This window comes from Mugil cephalus, chromosome 10, assembly GCF_022458985.1.
Source record: "Mugil cephalus isolate CIBA_MC_2020 chromosome 10, CIBA_Mcephalus_1.1, whole genome shotgun sequence".
NCBI lineage: Eukaryota > Metazoa > Chordata > Actinopteri > Mugiliformes > Mugilidae > Mugil > Mugil cephalus.
The window spans coordinates 25,131,421-25,159,214 of record NC_061779.1 but is presented as its reverse complement, the minus strand read 5'-3'; the positions used below and the strand labels follow the sequence as shown (position 1 = coordinate 25,159,214).

At 40.0% G+C, this 27,794-nt stretch overlaps 4 protein-coding genes across 8 annotated transcripts in view; 1 reads left to right on the top strand and 3 right to left on the bottom strand.

Moving 5' to 3' along the window:
- LOC125015476 (voltage-dependent calcium channel subunit alpha-2/delta-4-like) overlaps positions 1-3,323 on the top strand; it is a 65,392-nt gene extending 62,069 nt beyond the window's left edge. For all 3 annotated transcript variants that reach the window (XM_047597392.1, XM_047597393.1, XM_047597391.1), the window contains 3 exons: positions 34-149; positions 531-613; positions 2,727-3,323. In XM_047597392.1, coding sequence (XP_047453348.1) covers positions 34-149; positions 531-613; positions 2,727-2,828 — 301 coding nt within the window. In that variant the 3' untranslated portion in view covers positions 2,829-3,323. The remainder of the gene's footprint in view (positions 1-33; positions 150-530; positions 614-2,726) is intronic.
- A 3,324-nt stretch (positions 3,324-6,647) lies between these two features.
- On the bottom strand, positions 6,648-16,516 carry LOC125014899 (AFG3-like protein 1). Its single transcript, XM_047596431.1, has 16 exons — positions 16,229-16,516; positions 14,558-14,642; positions 14,102-14,211; positions 12,791-12,940; positions 12,618-12,689; positions 11,908-12,032; positions 11,446-11,713; positions 11,066-11,203; positions 10,830-10,983; positions 10,624-10,731; positions 9,535-9,660; positions 9,128-9,238; positions 8,825-8,940; positions 8,126-8,326; positions 7,848-8,042; positions 6,648-7,628 (listed from the first exon to the last, which is right to left on the bottom strand). Exons 1-16 carry the CDS (start codon positions 16,346-16,348, stop codon positions 7,401-7,403), a joined length of 2,307 nt encoding a protein of 768 aa, XP_047452387.1. The 5' UTR covers positions 16,349-16,516; the 3' UTR covers positions 6,648-7,400.
- A 278-nt stretch (positions 16,517-16,794) lies between these two features.
- On the bottom strand, positions 16,795-19,707 carry urahb (urate (5-hydroxyiso-) hydrolase b). 3 transcript variants are annotated; one of them, XM_047596433.1, is made up of 4 exons: positions 19,623-19,707; positions 18,844-18,993; positions 18,379-18,514; positions 16,795-17,677 (listed from the first exon to the last, which is right to left on the bottom strand). In XM_047596433.1, exons 2-4 carry the CDS (start codon positions 18,975-18,977, stop codon positions 17,588-17,590), a joined length of 360 nt encoding a protein of 119 aa, XP_047452389.1. In that variant the 5' UTR covers positions 18,978-18,993; positions 19,623-19,707; the 3' UTR covers positions 16,795-17,587. The 3 variants fall into 3 exon arrangements, with proteins under 3 accessions (XP_047452389.1, XP_047452390.1, XP_047452388.1); XM_047596434.1 differs by having other exon boundaries at positions 16,796-17,677; positions 18,844-18,980; positions 19,623-19,704; XM_047596432.1 differs by having other exon boundaries at positions 16,796-17,677; positions 18,844-19,075; positions 19,623-19,691.
- A 482-nt stretch (positions 19,708-20,189) lies between these two features.
- The window catches only part of LOC125014407 (RNA-binding Raly-like protein), a 44,871-nt gene continuing 37,266 nt past the window's right edge, over positions 20,190-27,794 (bottom strand). The window contains exons 6-8 of the mRNA XM_047595425.1: positions 25,417-25,568; positions 23,978-24,029; positions 20,190-23,102 (exon numbers count right to left, since the gene is read on the bottom strand). Of these exons, the coding sequence (XP_047451381.1) occupies positions 23,991-24,029; positions 25,417-25,568 (191 nt within the window). The 3' untranslated portion in view covers positions 20,190-23,102; positions 23,978-23,990. The remainder of the gene's footprint in view (positions 23,103-23,977; positions 24,030-25,416; positions 25,569-27,794) is intronic.

The following is a 27,794-nucleotide window of genomic DNA, read 5'->3' as shown; positions in this document are numbered from 1 at the left end:
ATACTGACTGGCTGAAACTTGTTGTGGTTTCAGGATGTTTGTGGTGCAGCAGATTCCCGACAGTAACTTGGTGATGGTTGTGACCCAGGCCGACTGTGACTGCTCTCGTCAGTATGGACCCATCCTACTGGAGCCCAAAGAGATTAAATATATCCTTCACATACTCAACAAGGCTGCCCCCTACTGGATACAGACAGGCAGACAGGCTCGGTGCAGGGAGGCAACACCATCACACTCATCAAAATATCACATTTGTGCTGAGTTCTCCTCTTCTGCACAGATAAATACACAATCGGGGAAGAAAGGAACTTAAGGAAGTTATTATTGTTATCAGTAAACACTGGTTACATTTATTTGTCCTCAAATAGGTTGCTGGACTTCAGAAACACACAGTGCTTCTAATAAATTTCTGTTTAGTTTGTTATTTTTGGATTGTGGTTTTACTTTTGTTTGGATTAAAACAACATTTAATAGTAAAGAAAACTATATATTCAGCAGTAATGAATGTTTCTTCTTTAACATCTGTGAACATAACGCCACAGTGAAGTGCAACAGGATGAAATCTCAGAAGGTGCGACGACGTCCAGAGTCCTGCCACTCCTACCACCCAAAGGTCAGAGCCAAGTCTCCCAACAGGCATTCAGATAACTCTTTGGACACATTACATACTGAAACCGAATTTAAACAAACATACAAAAATATAGCACTATCATCTAATGCCATAATTCAATTCAATTCAATTCAATTTTATTTATATAGCGTCAATAACAATACAAATTGTCCCAACACGCTTTACAAAAACTGACCTGAAACCTCCAGAGCAGCCTGAAGGCGACAGTGGCAAGAAACAACTCCTGGCAAGAAACCTTGAGCAGGACCCATCTGACTAAGACCAGCCAGGAAGATACAGAGTAGAGAGAGAGAAAAGAAGAGCAGGAGAATCAAGATAAACAAACTTCTGTCAAGCTGCAGACTATAATGAGAGAGCACGACAAGGCAAAAACCTAGTAGGTTCCATAGTCTTGGAGGCTTGGAGGACGCAGCCTATAAATAATTCAATTCAATAAAATCATCAGTCAGGCCTCTGTTACATAACTTGCTGTGTTTCTAATCAAGTTATGTTCTAATCTGCAGTCAGCTGTTCCCTAGATTCAAATTTAGCTAAATGTACAGTATGTGTTTACGAAATGGAAAAGTAATTTGTGGCTGCACTGCAGCAGTTAGTTCAGTGTGACACCCAGACTGAAAATGCAACAGTGTAAAGTGAAGGGAATATGGCATATCTGACCCATATCGTTCTAAAGAACATTTCACAGAACATGTTTATTTTTGAAATATTCTTAAATACAAATACATTTGTATAGAGAACCACTAAAAAAGTGTTTCCACCCTTCAGAATATTTTACATTTCTGCATAATGATTCATACGTACTTGTGTATCTGTTTCATATCTGTTTTATGTATTTGTTAATTCAGGGAAATGAGCCAATATTACATATCTGTGAGGTATAAATGTAAATGCATTACAAGTTCATTTCTAGGCCAAATTAAAGTCCATGTGTCCAGATGGGCTCAGTGTAATCAATGATCAAGGGATCAAAGTAACTAGGCCCAAGTATCGTTCAGTGTCCTTTTAGTTTTCTTTTAATATCAGGTATGACCTTCACAACACGTGCTTGTTGTTAGTGGTGGTGTATGACGGCCACAAAGGAGCTATCTGAGGAGCTCAGAAAAAGAGATGGAAAAGGTTACAAAACCATCTCTAAAGAGTTTGAAATCCACAAATCCACATCAGACAGATTGTGAACAGAAGGATGAGATTTAAGAGGTTGACAGGAGAAGTTAACCAACAAAGATCTTGATGCAAGATGCATGATAGTCTGAGAGGTCACAAAGGAACCAGGGTAACTACTAAAGACCTCTCACATTGGCTGATGTTAATGTTCATGAATCCATCTTCTGCAGAACACTCAAACTGAATTTCTGCCCATCTGCAGTTAGTTAAACATCACCTGGACAAACCAGAAGACAATTGGGACCAAAGAAGTATTGTTTTGTTTAAATGAAGGATGTCAGGTTTGGAGTCAAAACAACACTGCATTCTACCCTCAGAACCTCACCCATCCATAAAACACAGGGGTGGTAATGACCTTGTTCGGGTATCTGGGCCAGGACAGCTTGTCATTGGTAGGCAAATGAATTCTGAATTACACCAGAGAATCCTAACAGAAATGCCAGGACATCTGCCTGTGAGCTGAATCTGACAGGGTCTCCTAGAAACTGGGTCATACAGCAAGACAACCCCAAGACAACCTTCTTCCTTTGTATAATGACAAGCACACAAGTCTTTCTACAAGAGAATGGTTAAAGTTAATGTCTAGGAATGACCCAGTCAAAGTCCTGACTTAAATCCAATAGAAATGTTGTGGAATGTGACAAACCCCTTCTTTATGTAGCACAAGGATGTCACAGAGTTACTGAAAACACATTCCTTTTCATCACACAGATATGTAGGCTACATATGATTCATAGTAAAGCCTCCTGGTAGCAGCTGTGGCACTGTGGTCAGTGAATTGCTGTTAAACGAACTACTCAACATTTGCTCACTAGTGTGCTATGAATAAGTGATTATTTAGGAAATCAAGCAGCTTCTCCTTAATGATGTAAATCAGGGAATTTATTGTTTATGTTCCTATTAATGTGAATATGTTCAATTTGCTCAACAGGAGGACGCTAAGGACTGTGGTGGGGCGTCGGCCATCTCCCTGTCACACTCTCTTTTCTCTGTCTCACTGCTGGTTGCATTGGTCCTCCACCACTGGATATAAGCCAAGAAAAATCCACGTACGTGGATGAAAGCAGCACCAGGACGTTGAAGGAGACTTAAAAGAAAATACTGAGTCGGTAGCCAAAGGATCTTTTTTGTTTTACTTGAACATAAGTGACAGTGGAACGAGTTTGGAGAACGTGGTTTATCTCAGATTTTTATTTCCTGCTGTTCAGATGAGCTTGGTTTCACTGAGCAGCAAAGATAAAGGGCTATTTGTTGTTGTTGTTGTTCGTTTTAAAACTGAGTATTGACAAGTAAGTAAAACTGACTCTGGATCAAAGCTGTCAAGTGGCTCGTCAGCTGTGGGAGAAACAAGAGGCCGTCATTCAGAAAAATGCCGAACAGACTCTTGAGGGCACGTTGGCGCCCCCCGTTGGACAGGTATAAGCAGCGCAGCTTGTGTGAGGAGACAACGTTGCCATTACACTCAAACAGGAATGTAGCACATTTGTAGAATTTTGATACTGAAATAAAGTCTTTAAGTAGAGCTGTACATTAACCTGATGTGCCTTTACTCTTTCAACGAAACACAGAAATCAGGGTAGAGCTTTAAACATTTTCAGGTCAAAGGTGAACAGAGCACACACTGGACAATATCTAAAGAATGAATTGAAACCAGGTCAAAGAGGGAAAGGGTCCAGCAACTGGTGTGTGAACTGTACAACACACACAAGCTGAAGTCGCACAGATCTGGTAGTGGGAGACAAGTTGTGTTTCTGCACGACTGGTGCCTCCACATTTCAGATACATTTTGTGAGTTCATTCAGTGTTTTGATTGGTGCAATGATCTGTAGTTGCACTGGCTTTCTGCTCCGTGGTCAGAGTTACATCAGAAGATAACACCCCTCTCATATGTGTGTGTTTAATATGAATCCCACGCCAGGAGTCCGTTACCTTAGCAAACAGTAAGAATATCAACCTATGAGCTCCTCTAAAACTCACTGATGTGTGTTTGTGTTTGTTTAGGGGTTGAGTGCTGGAGTATTTCATGACAAGTGGTGGGGAATTACACTTTGAACCAAATATTACTGTGCAAAATGACCTGCCACATTGTTACTGTGTGTGTGGAACGGTTGACACTTGTTGTTATTATTATTTATGTGTATCTTGTGTGGCAGTATAGAGAACCATAAGGGACAGCAGCTGTCATAACGTTCTGCTGCCTCCTAAGTAAAGGTGGTGCTTATTTGCATACAGAGCGCAAAACTGTGCTTGGATCTCAAGTCGTTGTTAGGGACGCTGGATTTGTTGGCTGGAGTTGTTACTGACAGCGTTGAAGTTATCGTGGACATGTTTAGATGATTTCCATGACTTCCTTGTAACCTGTGTTCTGTCAGTGAGGTCACAGGAGGCTGGAGCAGAAGAACTAATGAATGCAGGAGAACTTCTTCAGAACAGGTCCCAGGTACCTACCACACACACACACACACACACACACACACACACACACACGGGTGGCTCTCCATCATACCAATGACAGGTATAAAATCCCATTTAGATGTTGTTGCTGAATCAAAGCCATTTCCCTGGAGATCTTCTAGGCTCCTCCACTTCAGCCAGCCATTCGCTACAACAAACAAAATGGTTTGTGCTGAGTTAAGTGCACTGGTACAGAAAAGTGGGAACTCCTAATAATAGGTCAGTTTGGAATGGTGGATTTTTACTGGACAGAAATATCAAATGCAGAGAGGACTTAAGCCACAGTTCACTGCACAGCCGGACTGTACAGACTAATATTAACATGTTGAGCATTTAAATGAGTCTTACCTTAAGAAACGGGTTAACCCCGTGTTTAAATGTGATAGGAATCGAATGTGGTATACACTCCCCTTCTAACGTATTGGAAAACAGTAACACTTGAATTTCCTCACGAGATGAATAAATTATTTTTTTATCTATTTTTTTCTAATTCTTCTATTTTTTGCTGTTGTCTGAAAACATTTGGGTTTGACATTTAAACATGAATATGAGACAAGAGATCAACATTTAGGGCTTTTATTTCCAGGTATTTACATCTGGATCTGATAGCAGGTGAGTGTCTTCGTCCTTCCACCCACGTCATCCCATTGGCAAGCGACAACTTTTGTCCAGGAGGGCGAGGGTCAAGCCTGCCCCGCTACCTCAGGACCAGATGGTGGGCAGTGGAGCGGGACATGTGAGGTGAATTCGCTGGTAGTTCTCTGCTTCCCAACTGAGGTTGCATCCAGCAACCTGCGACCATCAGTGAAACACAGAAGGAGGACGGTGCCCACTAGAAACCCTAAATGATGCCGCCACTCGCATGAAATATGCAATAAGGGATATTAGCACCAAGTCCTATTCAATAGATCTGTCTAATCAGTTAACATATTGTTTTCCAGAATGTTTGAGGCTTGGCTTTATACTCTTCTTGCTAATGACTCTTCTGCATCTTATGGTGTAGCCTCTCTACTTTTGTTCACAAAGTCTTCTGTGAACAGTACATTGTGATACCTTCACTCCTTCCCTCTGGAGGTTGTTGCCAGCATCACTAACAGTTTTTGTAAGGTTTTGTTATCAACTGCTGCCGTTTTCCTTGGTCTACCGGTTCGACATCTGGTACTCGTTACACCCCTGGTTTCCATTTCAAATGGTTGGACTGACCATGGCTCTGATTGACTTTCCATCTTCTCTCAGCGTGTTCTTTACTCACAGACAGCTCTCTGGTTTTCATGTTGGTGACACCTCTAACTACAGATGCAGTGTGGACAGGTAAAACCCAAATCTGACACTGAGCATTGACATTCAGTGCTATTTATTGTTTGGATAATCAGTGTAATAGGACACGCCTAGGCAACAAAACACACCTGTCAGTCACATGTTCCAACACTTTTGCTCACATGAAAAATGAATGGTTTCAAACAAAAGGTGCTACCTTCTAAATCAGATCCAGATGGAAAACCTGAAAAAAACAAAAACAAAATGCTGATTTCTTGTTTTTCATATTCATCTTTTGATGTCAAACCCAATTGTTTGCGGTGAGGAACTGGCCTCGCGGTTCTAATACTTTTAGATCTTTTACATCTCATTCTTGTGAGATAATCTTTGTGATAATAAGACCAGGTTTTGAACTTGGGGCACGTTGTAGGACTACAGTGGAAATCCAAGGTGTTCAATCACAGAGAGGGGGCCGCTTAATTGTTTAAAAAACAAGGTAATGGGACGTAATTGCAGCAACCTCTCAGGGAATCACTGATAGCGCACCATTGAGCTGTTCACATGGAAATAGGCTTAAATAGTTACATAACAAGCGGTGAAAGAGAGAGCTAAAAGGAGACAGGTGCCATGTCTGGCTCCTCTCTCTGCTGAGCTGACTAAAAACAGAGTGACAGGGCTGTGAATGTCAGACAGTCAGTTATCTGAGCATCTGACAGAACTCAAGTCCAATAACATAAAGTCACATATCAGGAAAAGCTGGTGTGTTTATTATCTCTTGTCTTAGAAGACTTTTAGGCCGTGTAAGGCGGCTTGTCTCCGTGTCAGTGCATCCGTTTTGTGTTTCTAATTGTTTGGGGATGTTAACAAAGTTGGCATGGAGACACCAGAGAAGTACTGTAGCATGAGATAAGGTTAATAGGTGTAATTTGCTCTCCTCAGTGGAGTTGATGAATTAGAAAAACACTTGACAAGCCTTGCACTCTGCAGAGGAGTCGGCCTGAGGTGCAGCTGATGCGCATTCATTCGTACTACTCCTTCAGAGTCTATTTAAATATGAAACGTTCCTACTATTCTGAGCTGATGATACAGGACCTTTGTTTAGTTCAAACCGACATCACACTGAATCAAACACTGAAGCAGCTGAAATGTGACAGCTTTACTATCTGAAATCCAGCAAACAAGAAAGTTCACGTAATTTCTCAAAATATTTAAAAATGAGTTCCTACTAAGCTTCATCAGGAAGGCAGACGTCAGTCAGAGGACGTACCTTCCTCCTTTTACACATAAATACAAGGAAGAGTCTAAATGTGTAACAAACACTCCATTCCGGAGTATTAAAATCTGCAGTACGTTGGTCTCCAGCTTGACGAGTCTTAAGGCTTACTGGACCGACTTCCTGACCCAACTGTGGGAAAAAAAATACGTCATCGCAGCCTCAGTGTGTCAATGTACAGAGCCTGGTGGTTCTCTAGGAAGATTTCACTCAAATGATAATAAATGGCTTCATCAGTGATCCTAAATAAATAAATCTTGCTCTTAAACTACCCTAGTCTCTGCTTCCTTCACTTAGGTTTATTCACCTGGAAAAGAAGAGATCCTGAAGACCTGAAAGTAAAAATATATCCTCATAACGGCCCTAAATTAAGGTCAAATCCACAGAGTTCATACTCGTTGCAGAGGGAATAAAGTAGATGAAGCATCAAGGACTGATTTCTGTACGTTGAGTATTCGATTATCATTTATACTAAATCGTGGACACTGGAAAAACAAAAAATAATTAAAATAAAATAAACCTTTTCCTAAAACCTCCCAGACTCTGTCATACTGAGACAACAGTAAGCAGTTTTTTTGCAGCTGGGATGCGTTTGTTCTTCTTCACAGAATTTCTCTGACTCTACACGGCCTGCTTCTTGTCCTGAGCGGGACTCATCTCCTCCGCCTCCTCTCCTCTCTCCTGGTTCCAGTCCCGGAGGCCCTCGGGCAGGCTCGTGTCCTCCTCGAAGCTCCCCGTCCCCTCCACAAACTCCTCGTACGTAGACTTCTCCTCGAACGGCCGTGGGCCCAGTAGCTCCAACATGTCCGCCTTGTCTAGGACCTCCCTCTCCAGCAGACGCTTTCCCACCTGAGGACGACATCAGGACTTCACATCACCAGTATTTACTGATAAAGGATTCTATGGTACATCAGCAAAGACGACTTGTCATTACTGCTACCATACAACAATCAAGCTAGGCACTGAGGTCTGACATAGAAACCATAAAACCACACGTTTTATATGTAGAGATTTGTTTCTACATACTGTTTTTAGGAGGCACAAAAAAATACATTATTAGAGTCTCACCATCTCCACCAGCTCCTTCTTGTCGTTGACGAGTTGCAGGGTGTGCTCATACGCCCGCTCCACCAGCTGTCTGACCTCGGAATCGATGAGCTCAGCCGTGGCCTCGCTGTACGGCTTCTCCAGGACCATCTCGCCCTGCCTGGGAAGGTCAAACGAAACCTGCCCCACCTTCTCGCTCATCCCAAACTGCACCACCTGGAGGTAGCGTGCAGAATGAAGTGTCACAGCTCAAATAAGACGCAACTGTTGCATGAATCAGACGGAAGGTGCGCGCGTACCTGAGCATAGGCCGACTGCGTGACCTTCTTCAGGTCGTCCTGAGCCCCCGTGGTGATCCTGTCGAAGAAGACCTGCTCGGCCACGCGCCCTCCCAGCATCATACACATCCTGTCGAACAGCTGCTCTCTGCTGTACAGGTACTGCTCCCTGGGCAGGTACTGAGCATAACCCAGACCCTTCCCCCGCGGGATGATTGACACCTGGACAAAGAATAAATGTGTGGGTCCGCCAGTGACAGGAAGCAGCAGTAGCAGTGACAGTACAAAGACATATGGTATGAATATGGTATGAATACTCTTATGAATTATGGCCAAAACAAGAGCAATTCTAAATATTTTTAGCAGGTCACTAAATATGATCACCTCAATCTATGAGTGAAGCACCGAGTGGTAAAAGATACGGATTTAAAAAAAAAAAAGAAGAAGACGAAGAATAGAAAATACAATACTCATTTTATCTCATCTACATCTTTGACAATAATGTACATTTATATGTCCAAATTATGTTCTGCATTTATTTATCTGCAGAAACGTTGTTCACTTGCCACTGAACTAATTTTCAGTGTTCTATGAGTGAACACCAATAGATCATTTTTTGTATTACTGAAATATAAGACACATATTTAGAGGAACTTCAGGTATTCAGTAGTTTTGAGTATGTTAAATGCTAAATTCTGACTACACAGATCAGACATTAACCTTGAGCAGAGGGTCGGCGTGCTGCAGGAACCAGCCGACGATGGCGTGACCGGCCTCATGATACGCCACAGTCTTCTTCTCTGTGGGCTGCAGGACCTGAGTCTTTTTCTCCAGGCCTGAAAACACAAAGAGCCAAGGACTCAGACTAACACTTTGCTGTTAATGTATCTATTGTTATTATTCCACTGCAGTATGAAAGACTTAAAACTGATGTGCATGACCTATGCAGAAATAAATACTGGCAATTATATAATATAGAAGCAGCCAAAGTAACAACGGCAAGACAAGTGACATCGTACTGACCTCCAATGACCCGGTCGATTGCCTGTTCAAAGTGTTTGCCGTTGACGGACGGATTCAAGTACCTGGCAGCGATCAGAGCAGCCTCGTTGCACACATTAGCGATGTCAGCTCCTGATTTATTCACAAGAAGAACAGATGTCAACCAATATCTCAGGTCTTCTGACTGATATCTAGAAACACTGTTTTTTTTTTTTTTTTTACTTTTTCTTTAAAGAGCAATATTTCTAGTACCGTAAAATGCAGATTTACCTTGTTGTAAACTATGTTTGTCATAAATTGTTGGTTTCCAACTAACAGACCAAGTTTAGTAATGTTTGTTCTGCCGATAAGTGTCAATATTCAGAGGACCACATCAACTAATGTAATGTAGCCTCATTTTATTGAGATAAAGAATGGGGTTTACTAACCAGTGAATCCTGGTGTGGCAGCAGCCATCTTCCTGGCGAGAGAATCTTTGTCCAGACTGGGGTCCAGTTTGATTGGTCGCAAGTGGACTTTAAAGATGGATGCCCTGCCCTTAATATCTGGAGGACCTGAGAGGAGATGGGAGATGTTCATGAGGCAGGAAAAAAACCTTTCATTGATCTTAATTACATCATTTAAAACTTAAAGACATCTGCTGCCTCTTCCAAAACACCATTAGCACTGTGACTTATGAATCAATTGTCACAAGGAGGCTCACATGAGAAATACATGTCCCCACTTAATCACTAATGGATTCACACTATTTCTCTAATGAACATGAGGTAGTAATATCCAAAAATGTTAAAGAAAGGAAACTTGACTTTCGTTAAGATGTTTCAGCACACATCCGAGTAGTGAAAAGTCTTCAAGAAACTCTACAAGTCCAGTTGCTTTTCTTTAATGTTTTTGGATATACCATGACCTGGATGACTGATGACCTCCAACGACATGAAGTAGTAATGCACTCTGAAACACACACTTCACAATGTAGACAAACACTTGCTAGACTTTGAAGGGGCATAGTCAGTGTATTTACAAGCTCATTAAGTTTGAGTGAGGTGTTCATATTCTCATTAGCGGTGTTCCCTTGAATTTCGGTGGAGCCACACTTTTCTCTACCAACTACACATGACAGCAGGTTTAGAATTAGCCTTTAACATGTTGGCATATGAAAACTTCCAAATAAGGACTGGAGAAGTTCAAAAGTTACTGGATCAATGAGGTGAGAACGTGGGGTCTGTGCCGTCTTCCATTTGCTGTTGAAAGTTAATTATCAAATTATCAATCAGGCTTAGGTCTTTCACTTGTGGGCTCACTTAGTTTTCCTTTGGGATCAAAATATCAAGCTCAGTATTATGGGTTTTCTGAGTAACCAGGCTACTGCCATCATGATTTTTTAGGAACACAATTTGGTTTCCACCAAAATACGAAACAAATTTTAGCCAAATTTCCGCAGACCATGCATACACTTAACCATGTCACTCCAAAAGGGGTCAATGTGTGGACATTAATAGAGTGAAGACTCTATCTACCTATGAAAATCTGTCTGTCAAAGCGTCCTGGCCTCATCAGAGCAGGATCCAGGATATCAGGTCTGTTGGTTCCAGCCAGGACCACCACATTCGTAGCCGTGTTAAAACCTGCAATAATAGACAAACAAAACAAAAGCAGTTAACTCAAAGCTTCATATCCAGCCTCTTAGTTATAACTGACAGCATCTGACTGGTTTGTCTCCTACCATCCATCTCTACCAGCAGCTGGTTCAGGGTGTTCTCCTGTTCACTTTGACCCCCAAAGTTCCCTCCTCCTCTCTTCCTCCCCACAGCATCAATCTCATCAATGAAGAGGATACAAGGTGCATTCTTCCTCGCCATGGCAAACATATCCCTCACCTACAGAGGAAAGAGCTCAGTCAAACATTTAGTTTCTGACAAACTCCTAACAGTCCAACACCATAAGGTTTCACACACTCACCCTGGCTGGGCCCACGCCCACAAACATCTCCAGGAACTCAGAGCCGTTGACGGTGATGAAGGGGACATTGGCCTCTCCAGCTGTGGCTTTGGCCAACAGTGTCTTCCCTGTTCCAGGAGGACCGGACAACACAGCACCCTGGGAGAACACACGGGACACTAATGAGATTCACAGAACCTGTGCAGACAGTAACTCCATAGAGCAGCTTATGTTACAAATATGTCCTCCACTTAGAATGCTACTGTAACCACAGTTTGTCTCATATAGGTGTATCACAGGTACATGAAGCAAAATCTATAAATTGTCATTAGACAAAGGAAATGTTTACATGTGGAGATCTTTTGAAAGCCCCTGCTGTGTGTGTGTGTCTTTATCTTAACCTTAGGGATCTTAGCTCCAAGGTCCTGGTACTGCTGAGGGTTCTTCAGGAAGTTTACAAACTCCAGGATCTCCAGCTTGGCCTCCTCGCAGCCGGCCACATCCTTGAACTTGACATCAATGTTGTTCTTCAGCATCTTCGCTGTCGACTCACTCATGCTAAAGGGGCTCCGCCCGCCACCGACACCCCCTCCCATTGGTCCTCGCCGGAGTGAGAATAGCAGGAAGCCAATCAGCAGCAGGGTGGGTATCATGCTCAACAGGAAAGTGCTGGGAAGAATGGTGTTGATGGAATAAATAGCTACAACGTGTAAATCCAACAAAAGCAATTGTATTAGCTCTGGTATCTGGTTGAATGAGAATCTTCTACAACACAAATTCCCACTTCAAAGTTCAGCTAGTTTGTGATTTGTGAGTTTCTAAAAACCTCAAGTAGGCTCTAAAAACATGTGAAGTAGCCTCACCCATCGCTCTCAGTGCTGTAGACAACCGCAACCCGGTGCGATGGCTCCAGGCCAAGCTCCATATGTGCTGCTTCGAGGTTCCTCTCCAATGTGTCAACACTGCCGATGTTGAACCAGACGTAATTCTGAAGATCAGATAACATTACTTTTCATTTAGCTGAAATTTTGGATGAAGCTTCTGGAAACTAAAGTACAGCTGCAACAATTGTCTACCGGAACTTGTTAGGAAACAGTGACTACAATACTTAATGGAAAAGCAAAACATGTAATACATTGACTTGTGTAGTTATAAGAAATGGCAAAAAATGAGAAGGGTTTAATACTGTATACTGTGTTTAAGCCAAATGCAAAAAAAGATGAGCATGGAAGGACAAACATTTGTTTTCCTTGTCATTTCAGTCAAGATAATTTCGATTTCTTGATTTAATTTTTTATATATTCATTATAATGCACTTAGAACACGGCTCTCTTGAGTACTTCTGATTAGTCAATAATCAATATTCAGCTGTGACTATTTCTCGATATACCACCACTCCTGGCAACCAACAGCACCCACGATAAACTCACTTAATAACAGGCAAAAAGGAGTATTTTCCGAATATAACATTTAATTTATTTGGAGAGGACGAAACACTGGATTCATGGCTGAAGATATATATACATATACATGTAATGCAGATAAATGATGAAAATATTTGACTTCCTCTCACCGTTTCTGTGTCAGCTCCCGGTACCAGAATGACTCTGACGTACTGTTTGTTGACAACCTCCAAGCGTTCCACCTGAACAAAGCATTAAATTGTCAACTTTAATTATCAACGCCAACTAAGCCTGTCAGTCGTGTTATGATCCATCCAGTGTGGACAGTGCGAGTGCTCCTCACTATGCCTCTGCCCAGGTAGCGATGGACAAACTCCTTCCAGCTGATCTCTCTGCTGCTGTCTCTGAAGTAGAAGTAGAGCAAAGCTGAAGTAATGCCACTCAAGATGACCATCATGTAGCGGAAATCCTTCTCATCCCAAGGTAAGTCGCCCTGAAGACCAGCACATACAGAAATGATGTTACCATCAGGTTGTCAGTTGTAAAGGAGCAATATCTACAAGCAACTGATGGGGCAAATAAAGGCCAACACTGTCACCTTGGCTCCACATATGAACAACATCCTATAATTCCATGTTATGTAATAAAACTTTTAAGAATGGTGAGGTGAGCTGGGAAACTTTTCTAATGTTCGATGAATCAAAACTTAAAAATTAAATTAATAATGCCATGTCCACCAGCATAAGGGGAGAAGATCTTGTTGTCGATGCACCATTAAAATGACAGACAATAATATGGTGGTGCATTAGTGCACGTGATAGGAGTAACTTGATACAGATACGTTTAATGCAGAGAGGAAGCACTGCTTATGTTAGCAAGACAAGGACAAACCACATTCTTTTTTGCATGCATTATAACAGCATGGCTCTGTACTAAGAGTTCTGCTTCCAGTTAAGACTAGTCACCCAACTTAAACCAAAACAAAATAGCTGCTGAAGTCCTTCATCAAGCAAAAGTGGGACAACATTTTGCTTTCAAAACTACCACCACTGGTCTCCTGACTTCCCTTATGTGTTAAGTATGTGTTGGTAAAGGATGATGTGATATAGCACAGAGGTTAAAATTTCGATGTCCTAACTTTTTTTTGAAAGTTTAAAAGTGTCAAGAAACGTTCTCTGTATTAATTTGTGACAAAATGTGAACTGATGTAAACCTCCCTATGGGTGTAGTACATGTAGATCAGAGCTGCATAATACTCAGGAGAAACTTATACCACTCCCTCTCCTAGAACTGCTTCATTTCAGCAGCAGCTGGGCCATAGTCTGGACTGGGCTCCTGCAAAAGTCTATTTACTTTATTTAAATACATTTCACAGGTTTACCCGTATGTTTAGGGTTATTGTTCTCCTAAAACTTCTTCTAAGCTTCAATTGGACAAACACACTGAAATCATCCTGGAAGATCACATCTAAGGAGAGAAGCCACGGAACTAAATTCTTTCTGTTTTATATTCTATCTCCAGTTTGTTGAACCAATGAAGAACACATGAATTATGTATTGTGTTTACCTGCTATTGAATAACAAAATATATACTGTATACCGTTGATAATGGTGTCAGCATGAGGCCACTTTCATTTCAGGCTTTTACAATTTACCTTCAGCATTCGACTAAACCAGTCTTTGCCATCTTTGCCGTCTTTGCCTCCTCCTCCTTTCTTCCCTCCACCTCTTCCTCCTCCTCCTGGTGCTGGTCCTCCTTTGCCATCTGAAATGAACAGTTCCAGATTGGTTGATTATGCATCTGTTACACTGCACAAAAATTCCAATCTAGTTTCCATCACAGTTTTCCCATCTTTGTCAATTTTGTTGTAATTAATCCTGTTAACTCAGACCTAAACCTGTAGCCACAGTAAACTTTAACATCTACAGAACACAGACATGACTTAAACCTTAACCCTCTGCTGTAATTTAATCTAACACGTGTGACATATGTGAACAAAAAAGATGTGAAATTGGTTTTCAATTATTTTCATTAATGTAAGACTAACATGTGGGAATTATTAAAGTTAATAGCTACTGGGCAAGCCTGCTGTAGACTCGGTGGCTCTCACCTTTGGGCTCAGTGGAGTAGAGTCTTCGCTGAATCGCCTGGAGTCTGTGACAGTACAGAAAGTTACCTGAATTCCGACCAACATTCTGGAGAAAAACAAAACAAAACACACAGACACCGTTAGCACGCTGAATACCCAGCAGCAATCTGAAAGGGTCTGGTAAGTGGTCTTGTATTTATGTAGCGCCTCCCTAAATGTTACTGTCATCAAGTACACATTCACTTCTTCATGCAAACATGCACACATTCACACACACACAGGAACCAAGCATTTGAGAATTTATAACACTTCCTCTCCTAGAACTCACTCACGTAAGCAGCAGGTAGGCCGTCTGGACTGGGCTGCTCCAAAAGCCTATTTACTTTTATATTTTTTGTATATATTTGCAATTGTGTTAAGATTTCTGATGCTGACTGAAATAAATTACTTTAATTCATTCATTCAAAGCTTCAATTGGACTCACACACCATAACATTATCCCGGAAGATTACATCTAAGGAAAAATCCACCAAACTCTGTTATATATCTTTGTCTAACTGTGGGCCAAAAACTGATTTGACTTTCTAAGCTTTTATATTCCTTATTTCAAGAATTGTTGAAGTCAGCTCCTTTTTTCCATCAGCAGATGTTACACGTAAACAGCAAAATTCAAAAATATTTATATAAATGGTAAATAGCCTTTATTCTTGTGGTGCTTTTTTACCTATTGACATGCAAAGTGCTTTACCGTCACAATTCACATTCACATTAATGTCCCAAGCACTGACTGAGCAAGGGTTCAGTCTTGCTCAAGGACACTTTGGCATACCACAACCTACTCTACCTGCTGAGAATTATGAAATGTATTACTCTTAGCAATGAAATATTTAAGATGTAGTGAACAAGGTCAATATGAGTCAAGCGATAAACTGTCATTAGTTCAGTTGCTGATATTCTATTTTTTATAGCTTTTGGGGATTTTTGTGAAACTTTTGCGCAGGTCTTTTAAGAGTTGTCATCAACTCCAGCCCAGACATTTAAAATGAGCAGGAATGCAGAAAACAAAAACAATGTTATGTGACTTTAAGTAGCCTACTATATGCTTGATCATAAAGAGCGCCTAACAAAGATGATAATAATGCTAAATATATGCAAATAAAAAACGCTAAAAAATATATATATAATGCTAACAAGTTGGCTATTCACGGCTCTATTTCTATGCACTGTAAATTTTAATCTAATATGATGATCAGCTATTTTCTATTAATCTAATGAGTTTCTTGATTTATTTCTAAAATCTATGCGCTTATTTAAACTATGTTAAACAGTTCTGATACAGGATAGTCATTTCCACGTAGCTACATTTCCCTGAGTCTGCAGTAGCGAGCAGAGTTACTAACTTACAGTAAAACAAATCTAATAAAGTTAGATGGCGGATCATATGCATGCATGTTGAAAAGTAGTTGATAATCAAACAAATGAGATTTATTTTAAGTGATTCGCTACACTGATGTACGTTAAAGAAAACGACCCCTGACCAAGGACCTGACAGGCTAGCCAAGATATACGTATCTGTATTTTAGTTAAGAACGCACATAGCCACAAATACAAGACAAACTTGGGTCAGTAAGTTTGGTGAGAACCCAGTACTAAAAGCAAGACATGCTAAAGTAAACCTCCTCTTTCACCTACCAGAGCTGAGGGATGTCGGTATCCGGCTGTGAAGAACTGCCCTACGGTCGCTGGTGAGAGCCGAGCCTGGGCACCTCCAGCCCGGCAGAGAGGCAGGAGAACCCTCAGGATCTGCGACATCCTCTCTGCGCCACCTGCCCAGTCTTTCAGTCAACACACAAAGCTCTTTTTTTGTTAACTTAGCCTAACAGCTAGCACAAAATTCCATCATGATCCATGTAGCAGCTACAAGTGTTATTGAGTAAGAGCAGAAGCATGTAATGTCAACGGAAGGATGATGTAAAGGCCAGTGAGACGCCCTAGTCAGATACCTGCATGGAATCATTGAAAGAAGAATTTATTTAATAATTCTAAATTTAGTAAGATCACAAAAAAATGTGTCATACCACAGATTATTAAATATTACAGTTTTTAGATGCGCAAAAGCACTTATTTCAATTTGAGAACACCTTTCTACACATTCAATACATTCAGGCACCAACGGGGGCAGCAGCGGGTCCTCACAGACCACGCTCTCGCTGATTGGCTGATTAAAAAGACAGCGGTTTCCTGAATCTCATGTGACTGTTATCAAAACATGGAGTGACTGTGCGGTTTTGCGCTTGACATTCGTTATTTAACGTGTGAAAAAATTATATAATAACAAATGCTTTTCGTTTTATGGTAAATGTGGAGTTTCAGCAACAACTAACACTATTTTTGTCGGGTTATTTGTCTGTTGTTTCATGTTTTTAAAAAAGAAAGAAAGAATAAGAAAAAAGTTCACGTGCAAACTTCTTTAAACTGTTTCAAATCCTTAAGATATTTAATTTAGTATCACATAGGACAAGGAATACTAGTTACATTGAAAACCAACAACATGTTTCTGTCAAAAGACAATAACTAAAAAAGAAAAAATGGAAAAAAATGGAATTGTATAGAGTTGACTGCACTTGATTCACTGAGAAATAAATAACAAATTTGCATTTGTGAAGCTTAGTTCTCCCTTAATATATACAGTATAATTCTGTATGTAGATAATCATCATAAACAGTTACAGTTCGATAGTATGGAATATTAAGATGAAATGTAAATTTAGTGAAGGTGTTTAAAATAACATTAGTTGACGAAGTTTAATGTTGCAGAGGCATCTATGAGAGTGCAATGACATTAATTATAACTGAGGTACTTATGTCATACCAACTTTTGGCAGTATTTATAAATATAAATACAATTTTTGTAGAAGTATCTAAACCCCACAGCCAGGAATACCACACAACAACTTAACTAGACTTTGTCTTAGTCCAGGCTTAGTCCAAAGAAAGAAAGAAAAAGCCGTCTCCTCCCAGCTCTGGTTTCAGTCGATTGTGTTTACAGCGTTTAGCTTCCTCTATAGGTGCTGTAGGAGAAACGACTCAGCAGCAGGGGGAGATGAAACGTCTGCTGAGGGTCACTGATGGTGAACACAACCTAGAATCACACACACAAATGGGGTCAGGGACACAAATTACTTTTACTTTGTTTATCTAGATGAATAATTAATTTGCCTCCAGTTCGCAACAGAATGGAAATCTGTAGATTTTGTTTTCTTGTGATGTTTCTTACAATTGTTGATTTATTTTTGAATATAGCATTCTGTTATCTAAGGCTAAGACAATGACAACCAGGATTTTTCACTTAATGTTTTCACTTAGTTCGACATCAAATGTAAATCCTGATGCTGCTGTGTTCAGATATGGAGATCACCAGTCATGTCAGGAGGGTTTTCATAAGCACTTCAGCTTAATGTAGTTACACGTAGTATGTTTCCTTTTCTTTGTCTTGTGCACTGTCCTTATATGCTGCTATAACACTGTGAATGTAATTACCCCAATGTGGGATAAATTAAAGGATTATCTTATCTTTATCTCAACTTTATTATTAGCTTTATTTAAACTATTCAATTTTATTATACAGACTGTACACTGAGCACTTGCAAGATTTATTTTAAGTGATCTTGCCTGATTGTTTTGAGTGAATGTGTCTGTAAGTTGCTTAGATTTGGCAAGAAAATTTTTTGAAGGATTTGTTCACAAATTAGTATCTATTCATGTTATTCATTTAATTATTTTAAATATATGATAGTGCTATACTGATAAGAAACAATCTTCTTCCTTATGACTGAAGCTCACCTCAACATAGGGGTAGAAGTAGGTCTGACCCAGGGTCTCAAAGTATGAACCTGTCTCAAAACGCAGCTTGTACATGCCAGGGGTGAAAGCTTCTGGGCTGATGAGTCCCAAGCATCGACCATCTTCATTTGTTGTCCTGTAATAATTAATAAAGTGTACAGACATGTAGGTCTTCTTCAACCTCTTCCATAATCGCAGTAAAGTAAAACCCTGGTATCCTTTAGTTCTGTCTATCTCCTTGGTGTTTTCTGATGAACAATATCTTTAAGATTAAAATGAAGTCTCTGCTGCTTGCTCTTTGTTGGCCATTTGTGTGAAATATGTAATATGACTAACACTTGGCATGCAAGTCAGTATTTTCATATCCATCAACTTGTAAGTAAAGCTTGCTTTTTGTTCTTCTTCTATCTGCCTCCTTTGTCCTGCATACTGGTCCTGTTTCCCGAGATCAAATCAAACGCCTACCCAACGCTCAACATGGTCCAGATCATCAACTTGGAGTCCAGCCGATGAAGGCTAAGAGCCATCCTGCCAGCTGGCATGCCATCACCGGTGTTCAGCACGTGAGTAGTCAGAGGGCTGGACTCTTTTGCCGCCATGATCTGATGGATAGGTCTGGATGGGTCACAGTACCAATGGATAGTGGTGCCAGACAAGAGGAGCTAACATCTGGTCATTAAGCAACTCCCTAAAATATCTATGAAAAAAATTCTTTGTTGAATAAGTTGACTAAAGTGTTACTAACATGTAGAGGCTTCTGAAATGTCAGTCTTATCACTTAGAAAACTATCAGGGTCGCATTCGACACACAGAGTCACAGTTAATATATTGAATCTTAGTCTGAATCCTATTTCCTAGATAACACACAGATAAATAAAGCAATATCGCCTGGTGACTGCTGTCAAGTTGTGTGAGTCCTTCTGTGTATTAAGAGCCGACAAGATCTCCCAACCAAAACAGTTAACTGTTAACAGTGCATAAACACTGTGGAGAGTAATTATTCATTAACAGCATGCTTGTACAGACTTAACACAACAGGGACCAAAATTGGAAAGAAAATCTCATTATTAGCTTAAAAAGATCATCAATAGCAAACAAAAGCAAAACAAAACTGTCAGATGTCTCAAATCTAGCTTCAAAGACTCATGTATGGGTACTACTCTGTAAACCTAGATATTATTTAACAGGTACCACTGATGAAAAGACACGTATCTCAGTGTGGCTCTTTGTAAGAGAAGCCTTACCTTCAGTAAGTGTGACCACTCTGTTCTGAGTTCATTCACTTCCCAAAAGGCATCCAACCAGTTATGTCGGCACTGCACACACCCCCGATCCCAGAGACTTACCCAGCATTCACTGCAAACAAACTGATGTCAAAGGTTGTCCTGACGCTAATAAATCATTAAAACCAGCTCACAGAGCACAGCTTTCCCTCAGTCAACAACATGTGATTATTGTTATTTTTCATGCATGATAAGGGTTCACTGATTTAATTAAAACACGACAATGTAATCTCAAATGTTTTTGGACAAAAGTTGGTTGTTTTGTTTCTTTTTCTTCACATTTTCCATACATTGAACATACAGTACATGTTGATCATGGTATTTGGCATCTGCAGTGACTTTCCTCTTAAGCCAATATAAGAGATTGGACTGCAGATGAGAAGAATTATAGCATGTCTGTTCATATCTATTAAAAGATTAAAAGCAGTTTTCAGTAAGGGTCTGTTAACTAAGCATATAACATATATATTTGAAAACGCAACTCTGTCCAAGCTTACAAAGTACGTCAACCAAGCTTCAACAACAATCTTTTATGAAAAATACCTTTAATACATCCACAATGTAATGGGTTACATTCAGCGCTGAACAAACAGAAAAACACTAACAGCGGAAGCCAGAGTAAGGCCAAATAAAACATTTCCAAATGGATATCTGCAGTTTAGGGATTTCTTAATATTTTCTTTTTCTTTCAGTGTTACCATTTTAAAAGTTCATATGTCAATGTTGTCATATAAAGAGCCACTTCTGTACACATAAATATATTCAACTGTCTTTTTTTTTAACTGACAAATATTCAAAGTGAATGCTCTGGACATATTTAGGTCACAATTGTCCACCTTGAAAAGTGTTTCAGCATGATACCATGAATTACAATGGAAGACAAATATAACAGGAACCGGCTAAACTAAAACCAGTTGTATGACGCTGGATCTTTGTGTTGAGAGGTCATGGTGACATAGTAAATGTTACACACTTGCTGTGTATTTGTGCTTTGTCTATGATAGTACTGTATAGTCAGCTGCCGTGCATTATCAAACTGCACGACTGGGCCACAAAAATTAACACAGTATGAATAGCTTTATTGTTTTCTAACTAATGGCAAGCATAGAACAAATAGCATGATAAGCCAATCCAATGGATCACCATGTGGTTTTGACCTGAGAGTGGTGCTAAGAGAAAGGTTGGGGTGTTAACCAAATCACTGCAGTTCATCAACTATTCAGTGTACCAGCACCTAATTTTGTCTACAAACAGAAATTAGAAGCAAAGTTTGACATGGCAAAGCTTCATCACTTGTCTTGAAAGCTAACCCTTGGTACTTTCACCATAGCAAAGCACAGCAGTGAATACTGACTTGTTAAAAAGGGCAGTGTGCCAGGGTTAGCACAATAGCTTCTTACATGCATCCAACAGACTGTACTACAGTAATCCATTAGCTACTATGGTTTGTTTCTAAATGATTTTTTAAGCTGTCGAACTGATCCAGGTAGCCCGAAGCAAATACTTTGATTTGCTAAAAAGCTTAAGCAAAGTAATCTGTTAACTAACCAAACATTTTGACTCCCGTCCACCTTTTAGGTAAGCTTAACTTCACTGTTTAACTCCAAAAGAAGCCGTAGGCCCTGTTCATACCTTGAACACATCTGAGCTGGGGAACCTGATTGCAAATGTCCAACTTTAGGTGTCTGTGTTCACACCTGGCAAAAAAATTAGTCTCCAAATTCATCCCCAGCCAGCTGCAGAGATCCGTTCGCCATTTCACAATCATTCAAATGAATAAACGATTAGTTTATTAGTTGGGGCTATTCAGAATATTCTAACAACTGCTGCCTTTAATGGATCTCTACCTACCTCTGTATCTGAACCACACACAGCTATTTTTTTGTGACAATTGGGAAATGATCTGTATTTTGAGACAAGCTCTGAAGTCTCTCTGACTCACTGGAGAGACATGTGTTAAGTTCTGTTATTTTTTCTCCACCCTAGCTCTTTATATAAGGATAATAAAATGTGTAATATACATTAACACAATCGCATAAATAACTAACCACGTTATGTTATTTATTTTCATTTTTCTATAACAGACACACAGTTACTCATTCACTAATTTAATTTGTTAATTCTTACTTAGATTTATTTCGTATTAAATTAATTAACAGCAATAAGGAAATAATGTTTTAAAAAGATCTCATCAACAGACACCACATTATGGTGCTGCTTTCTTCTCTGTCAATCATTTGATTGCCAGTAGCGGTTGTGCTTTTTTGTTCCACTTACAAGAGCCCCTCTGCTGAGTAATTGGTGTTAACTGTGAGACCGGATCACCAAAATGTAACCTCACAGCATCCTAGGTGTGTTCACATTTAGATACTTGTACTAAGATGGTCACATTGGATTGGATTGCCCAGGACGGATGCTAATATATGGTCTGAATAGGGCTTTTAATGTAACTGAAGCCTGATGCAAACTGTGCTCAAGAATCTGTCAGCTAATCAAATTATCTGCTAAGCAGAAACAATCACTAACCTGATTTTTAAACAATTTTAGCTAAAATAAAACTTAATGTTTTATTTGTCAAATTAATCCATTATCTTAACAAAATCTCATACTGTGCTAAACTGACCTAAACCAAACTGTGTTATAATGGACTAACTGGGGAAAATGTAGCAATCTCTCATACTGTCATATAATCATTTCATGGTGGAAAAACGTAATCCTCTGTGTAATCTTCTGTTTTATATCCACTGCATGCAATTTATATTCAGAGCTAGCGCTCATTTCAGGAAATTGTCAGTCTGTGTATCATTTTATTACTGATTTCCTGAGTGAACTGAATAGTGTAATTCACCCAGACTCATAAAACCGTGCTCACTGATCCTTTAACACAACCATAATGTGGTCCTGTACACAGCTGGTAACACAAAATGAAAACAGGCCTGATGAAAATAATGTGTGTGATAAGGAGCCGCCAGCTGCTGCCACGCAGGCTTTATTAACAGTGATCAGAATGCAGTCCAACATGGGAAGCAAGGTGAGTTGGGCAAATAGTCAAAAAATAATTAAAGAAAAAGGCCAATAAGGTCTAAGTTCAATTCAGGGGCCGTAAAATCCTGTTTTTGTTATACAAAAGTGTTAACATATCCTTGACCCTGTCATTAAGGAGAAAATCAGAAATAAAATCAGGTAAATTGCTCAGTGTGAAGATGATGAGCCTTCTTCTTGTGTCATAGCTACATGTTATGGAGTACTGGAGGCAGTCATCTATCAGGAGCACATTTGAGACATCAGAACAGAAGATGGTGCAATACAATAGAAGTCAAACTGACGGTAATGTATAAATGTATGTCTGGAAGAAAATCAGTCTAATGAAGTTCATGTTGTCTTCTTGAAGCATCTTCCAACCCAACAGTTACTGATGTGCCCTTCTGGTTCTGAAAGGACCTGGAAAGAGACATGAAAGGAGTTTGAAGGAAGATTTCTTTGGTTCTCCAGGCCACAAACGAAGATCAAGATTGGTGTCAGAATCTGAATCCCAATCTACTTGACAAATCACAACATTAAATTATCTTGACTAAGCATTAAGACCAGACATGTAGTTTGAAAAATCCTGTTATTGTTTTTAGGATTGAAATGAGATTGAGAAATATATTGCAAACAGTTAAGTCTTCAAGTACACAACACTTTGCAGCAGATTTGAGTCTGCTGTTGAATAGCAACGTTTGATTTAAAAAATATACAGTATTCAAGCTTGCTTATATTCATAACCAGAAGGCTTTTGACATGTCTCACTATGCATAGAAATCTATTTTATAAACGTTTTATGTCTTGTCAACAAAATGAATGGAAACTCTGAAGAATGGAAATCAATCAAACGTCTTGTATAATAAAGCAAAATATGTGTAGTTTTAGGTTAAAGGATAAGTCTGGGTGTTTTGTTTTCCAAATATAAGTGAATCCCTATTATAAAACCATAGTCAGCCATGACAGGGGTACTGTCTCTATGTCATGGCTTATTTCCTTGAGTCAGTGTGCTTCAGTTCTGTCCAGAAATTATTAAAACACATCTCTGATACAAACTGAATGACATGTTCCTTCATTACCAGGAATGCACACAGTTTGTTTCTTATTAAATCGATTCTGCTTAACTTCCAGAGCTCCAAATGTGGATTGATCCCCCCACCCCTGCAAATGTTCCCCCAGCAAATACACTCTTTCTGTTTCCATAATGTGTTTAAAGAAAGAATATAAGTGAAATACAGACTAACACCCGCCTGATCCATCAATGTGCTGACATGTCTAATGTGCCATCTTCATACCTGAGCTGTGCTCTCACAGCTCGTCCTCCTGGTCAGACTGACGCTGCTTTATCTGGAACAATTAAAGAAGTCACTTTTAACACATTTGAGCTTCATTTAAAACAGAATCCATTTAGCCTTCATTAATACAACTTTCCATGTTTTCCTCCCCCTCATCATCACCTCTGCTCTCAGCTGGATGGAGCGCACACACATTTTCGAGACATTTCCCAACACTTTTTCCTGTACAAATTAACCCTCACATGCACACGCACACACACGCACACACTGAGACAAATTGTACTTACTAAAACACACTCACGCACACACAGTTTCTTCCTGTCGGAGGAGCAATACAGCAGATTAAGGGCCGGTTTGTTCTCTTCCTGTGCTCAGATTAATGAGGCAGCTTCGCTCTGTCAGGCAGGTAGGAAGCCTGCAGGCTAATTCTATACCATTATGTTTCCCTGTAAAAATAAAGAAAAACAAAAAAAACAAAACAAAGGGAAACACAAAAACAATTTTGTTCCGCTTGGCTGATCTGCTTTACACCGGTGAGATGCTGAATATAGAGAGCTGCAAGGCAACAGTAAACAACCATCGTCCAACACAAATGATGCAAATTGTCTTTGGGCCAGCTTTTGCAGTGAGGCAAACGTTTACTGCCTGGTGGATGTTAAATGAGCTGTCTCTGAGAGGTTCCATATGAGAACAGTAAAAAGAGGTGAAAGGATGGACTGGGGCACATACAGTTCTCACACCTTCATTTTTACTTTAACATCAGTTACAGTAGTGCTGGCCAGAGAGAACAGGACAGTGGAGGACGTCCCCTTGGACTGGAAACTGGGATTTTTTTAGAATCCTCTGACTTTTTGTTGAGCTGAGAGCTACTTGATAAAGATTTCATTTTGAATAGAAGTCATTTTGCAGTCTCACATTTGACCTGTCCATTCATTATTAATTTCAAAGAAACAAACAGAGCTGCATCCTTCCATTGAGTTGACAGGAGTTGGTGTTTATCATGGATTATCCACAAGAGAGCAGTATTACATTATCTTCTCTAGCCGAGTTAACTGCACTGAATAGTGCTACTGAATTTACCTTAGGGGGGTGGGTGTAGGCGGTTCTCTGCAGGTGTAGTTGTCCATTCTCAGGGAGACTTCCATTACACAATTAATCAGTCATCACTAAACTAATGAGACCATCTGATATCTATGCCACTTATCTGAATCATTTTCATTTGAGTAAAGTGGTTGAACAGCTCTTGAATGAATGAACGAAATTAATAGACCATTAAAAGACAAACAACAAAACCATACCACACTTGTACTTGTACAGCACTTTAGATCCAGAGGCTGACGGTTTGTTAATTGTATTTGTCTTGTGTGAGTAACTGTGAGGACAGGAGCGGCATGTATTTCCCTGCTGAATAACAGTATGGTATTGGGAAACATATTTACCCTATGGGAGTGGGTATTGGGGTAGTAGTGCTGGTAGTGCAGCAGCTCGTCTTCGCTGGCCTCTCCTGGTTCAGGACTGTCTCTCTCCAGGCTGCTGACGGACCCTTGGTGAGGAGAGTCCATCGCACTGGGCTCCCTGCTCTGAGGACATTCTGACACACACACACAAAACAGCAGTGTAATTCATTCTGCAGATATTTTTACCATTAACAGTATTTGAGGGCAGAAAGTGACACTGCTTAAGGACTTTCTCCCAGTAGCCACACACCTGTGTTTTTGGGTGCCATTGAATGTGTTTTTGTTTCTGGTAAAACCCTTAGCCCCGCCCCCAAACGCTCATTGTCCAGTCATGCATCCTAGCAACCTTTACTATGAAAACAAGGTCCAGAGGCTGACGACCTCTGTCAAACAAAATGGTGAAGTGGTGTGCCTATGGCATATCGGACAGTGTACCTACTGTCTGATATACCATAGGCACAAGAGTTTGGCTGGGCGGAGTCATGTTATTCCCAAAGCCGAAAACACAACATGAGAGGTGACTTAAGTGGATCAAACAGTGTGGAAGGCCCCACTCCCAGCTAAATCTCAAGAAAATAAGCAAACATATGTCTGCTCCAAGGTAAGGCTCGAATGGCTAGTTAATCTCGGGAAAGCAAGACACTTATGCAGTATACACAAAACTGTTTATCTAAGTTATGGCTACTATTGGCCCATTAGTTATTTTAGTGCCTAACTAACGCGTTGGGTCTCCATGCTAGGAGTTCTCCATCAAAGTTGAACATAGCGTCCCAACAGGCAATATAAACTTACTTTGTTTTCATCTTTTATGTGGCATTTTGTGAATGAACAGCTGTTCCACACACTGTCCATCTTTATACAGTCTGCGGTTCAGACGAGGCGAGCCAGAAGTGTGGTTTACCTGTGAGCTTGTTTCAGTCCAGAATTTAATGAGTGCCGTTTCTTTGTCAATATTTGTTTGTGTACATGACACATTGTCCACAGACAGTGGACAGCTTCTCCTAACCAGCCTCTGGGTCACTGTAATGATGGCTTGTTTATCGTACTAATAAGGATTCTAAAAACTGTGATTACTCCACATACCATTACAGGTGCCAATGTGTTTTAATGGACCTTGCCCACTAACATATTGGCAGTACTGCATGTGTTAGCTCTGTGCTTCTGTCAACAGTCAATCCACTCCTTCACAGCACTTGCTATATTTTTGGTGAGGGTTTTTTTTTTGGTTAAAGAACAAAATGGACACAATAAACAGTCTACATCCCCAAACTGAGAGTACTTGAGGTCAACTACGCAATATGCACTTCCTTTGTATAATCTGCTTGTAAATTTGATCCTTTTTCTTTCGTCTTTTGTCTGTGTTTTAACTCTCATTTTGCAATACTTACTGTTGCCTATCTGGGCCAGGACTCCTCTTAATAAACGGGTCACGGCAGCAGCTTCAACCTTTGATTTCCCTCTAGCAGCCTCATCCCAGTTGGAAAAATATATTTTTAAGGCTATTTCCAGGCTAAATGATCTCTACACATGCAGACCACACAGTCAAAAGTCATTTTACTGTTATTTAAACAAAAGTAAAATATAATCTAGACATCAAAAACTGTATATTTTTGTCAATGTATTTACCTATAATCAATATATTTAATCTGCAAAGCTACTATTTTAGATATGTAATTTGTTAAAAATGCTGGCTCCACCTTTTAACAGACAGTTCTGTTAAATATTTTGTTAAATATAAAATGAACTCCTTGCTACAGCTAGCAAGAGAAGTTTTCTCATTTTGGTGTCAGAAAAGATTTAAAATAGTCTAAAGATGTGACAACTGTCAACGTGTCACTTTGGATAATTTTCTCATCTGTCACTTGAGGAAATAAAATACATCCCCGCAAAAGAATGCACACACACACACACGCACACACACGGAGGGTGACAACAAGATAACTCCTGAGCGCTGAAGGGGAGCTTATGAAAGGTTATGAGGCCCATGTTTATCGCTGTTTACCTCACTGTCACAATCCATGCTTCACTGGTGGCTGTTTTATCACTGAACCATTACTTACAGATGCAGCGTGATACTGGCTCATATCTGATGATGAACACCGTGACTCTCTCTGCATCACCTAATGCCACATCCCACAGATTATTTGCAGAAACAAATTTTCCGTTGAGTTCAGTCGTTTTCTGGGTGGACTGAAGATGGATCAAACTGATGTGCGAGGCTGATACTGTCATTTAATAAAACTGGGATCCTTGTAATGAGAAATATAGCCCCCAGAATTATGAGGAAAAAAAGGTTATACGTCGACTGGTTGGATTACTTCATAATAGCCAATATAACAACTAATTGTGTGTTGTGAAAT

Excerpts from the sequence above, each read along its gene's own strand:
- urahb (XM_047596433.1), bottom strand. The coding sequence starts at position 18,977 with ATGGCGGCAAAAGAGTCCAGCCCTCTGACTACTCACGTGCTGAACACC. Across the intron at positions 18,515-18,843 it reads TGGACCATGTTGAGCGTTGG|GACAACAAATGAAGATGGTC; the intron begins GTAGGCGTTTGA and ends TAATTATTACAG. Across the intron at positions 17,678-18,378 it reads ACTTCTACCCCTATGTTGAG|GTTGTGTTCACCATCAGTGA; the intron begins GTGAGCTTCAGT and ends GTGTGATTCTAG.
- LOC125014899 (XM_047596431.1), bottom strand. The coding sequence starts at position 16,348 with ATGTCGCAGATCCTGAGGGTTCTCCTGCCTCTCTGCCGGGCTGGAGGT. Across the intron at positions 8,327-8,824 it reads ACGCCGACCCTCTGCTCAAG|GTGTCAATCATCCCGCGGGG; the intron begins GTTAATGTCTGA and ends TTCTTTGTCCAG. Across the intron at positions 8,043-8,125 it reads CGCAGTCGGCCTATGCTCAG|GTGGTGCAGTTTGGGATGAG; the intron begins GTACGCGCGCAC and ends CGCTACCTCCAG.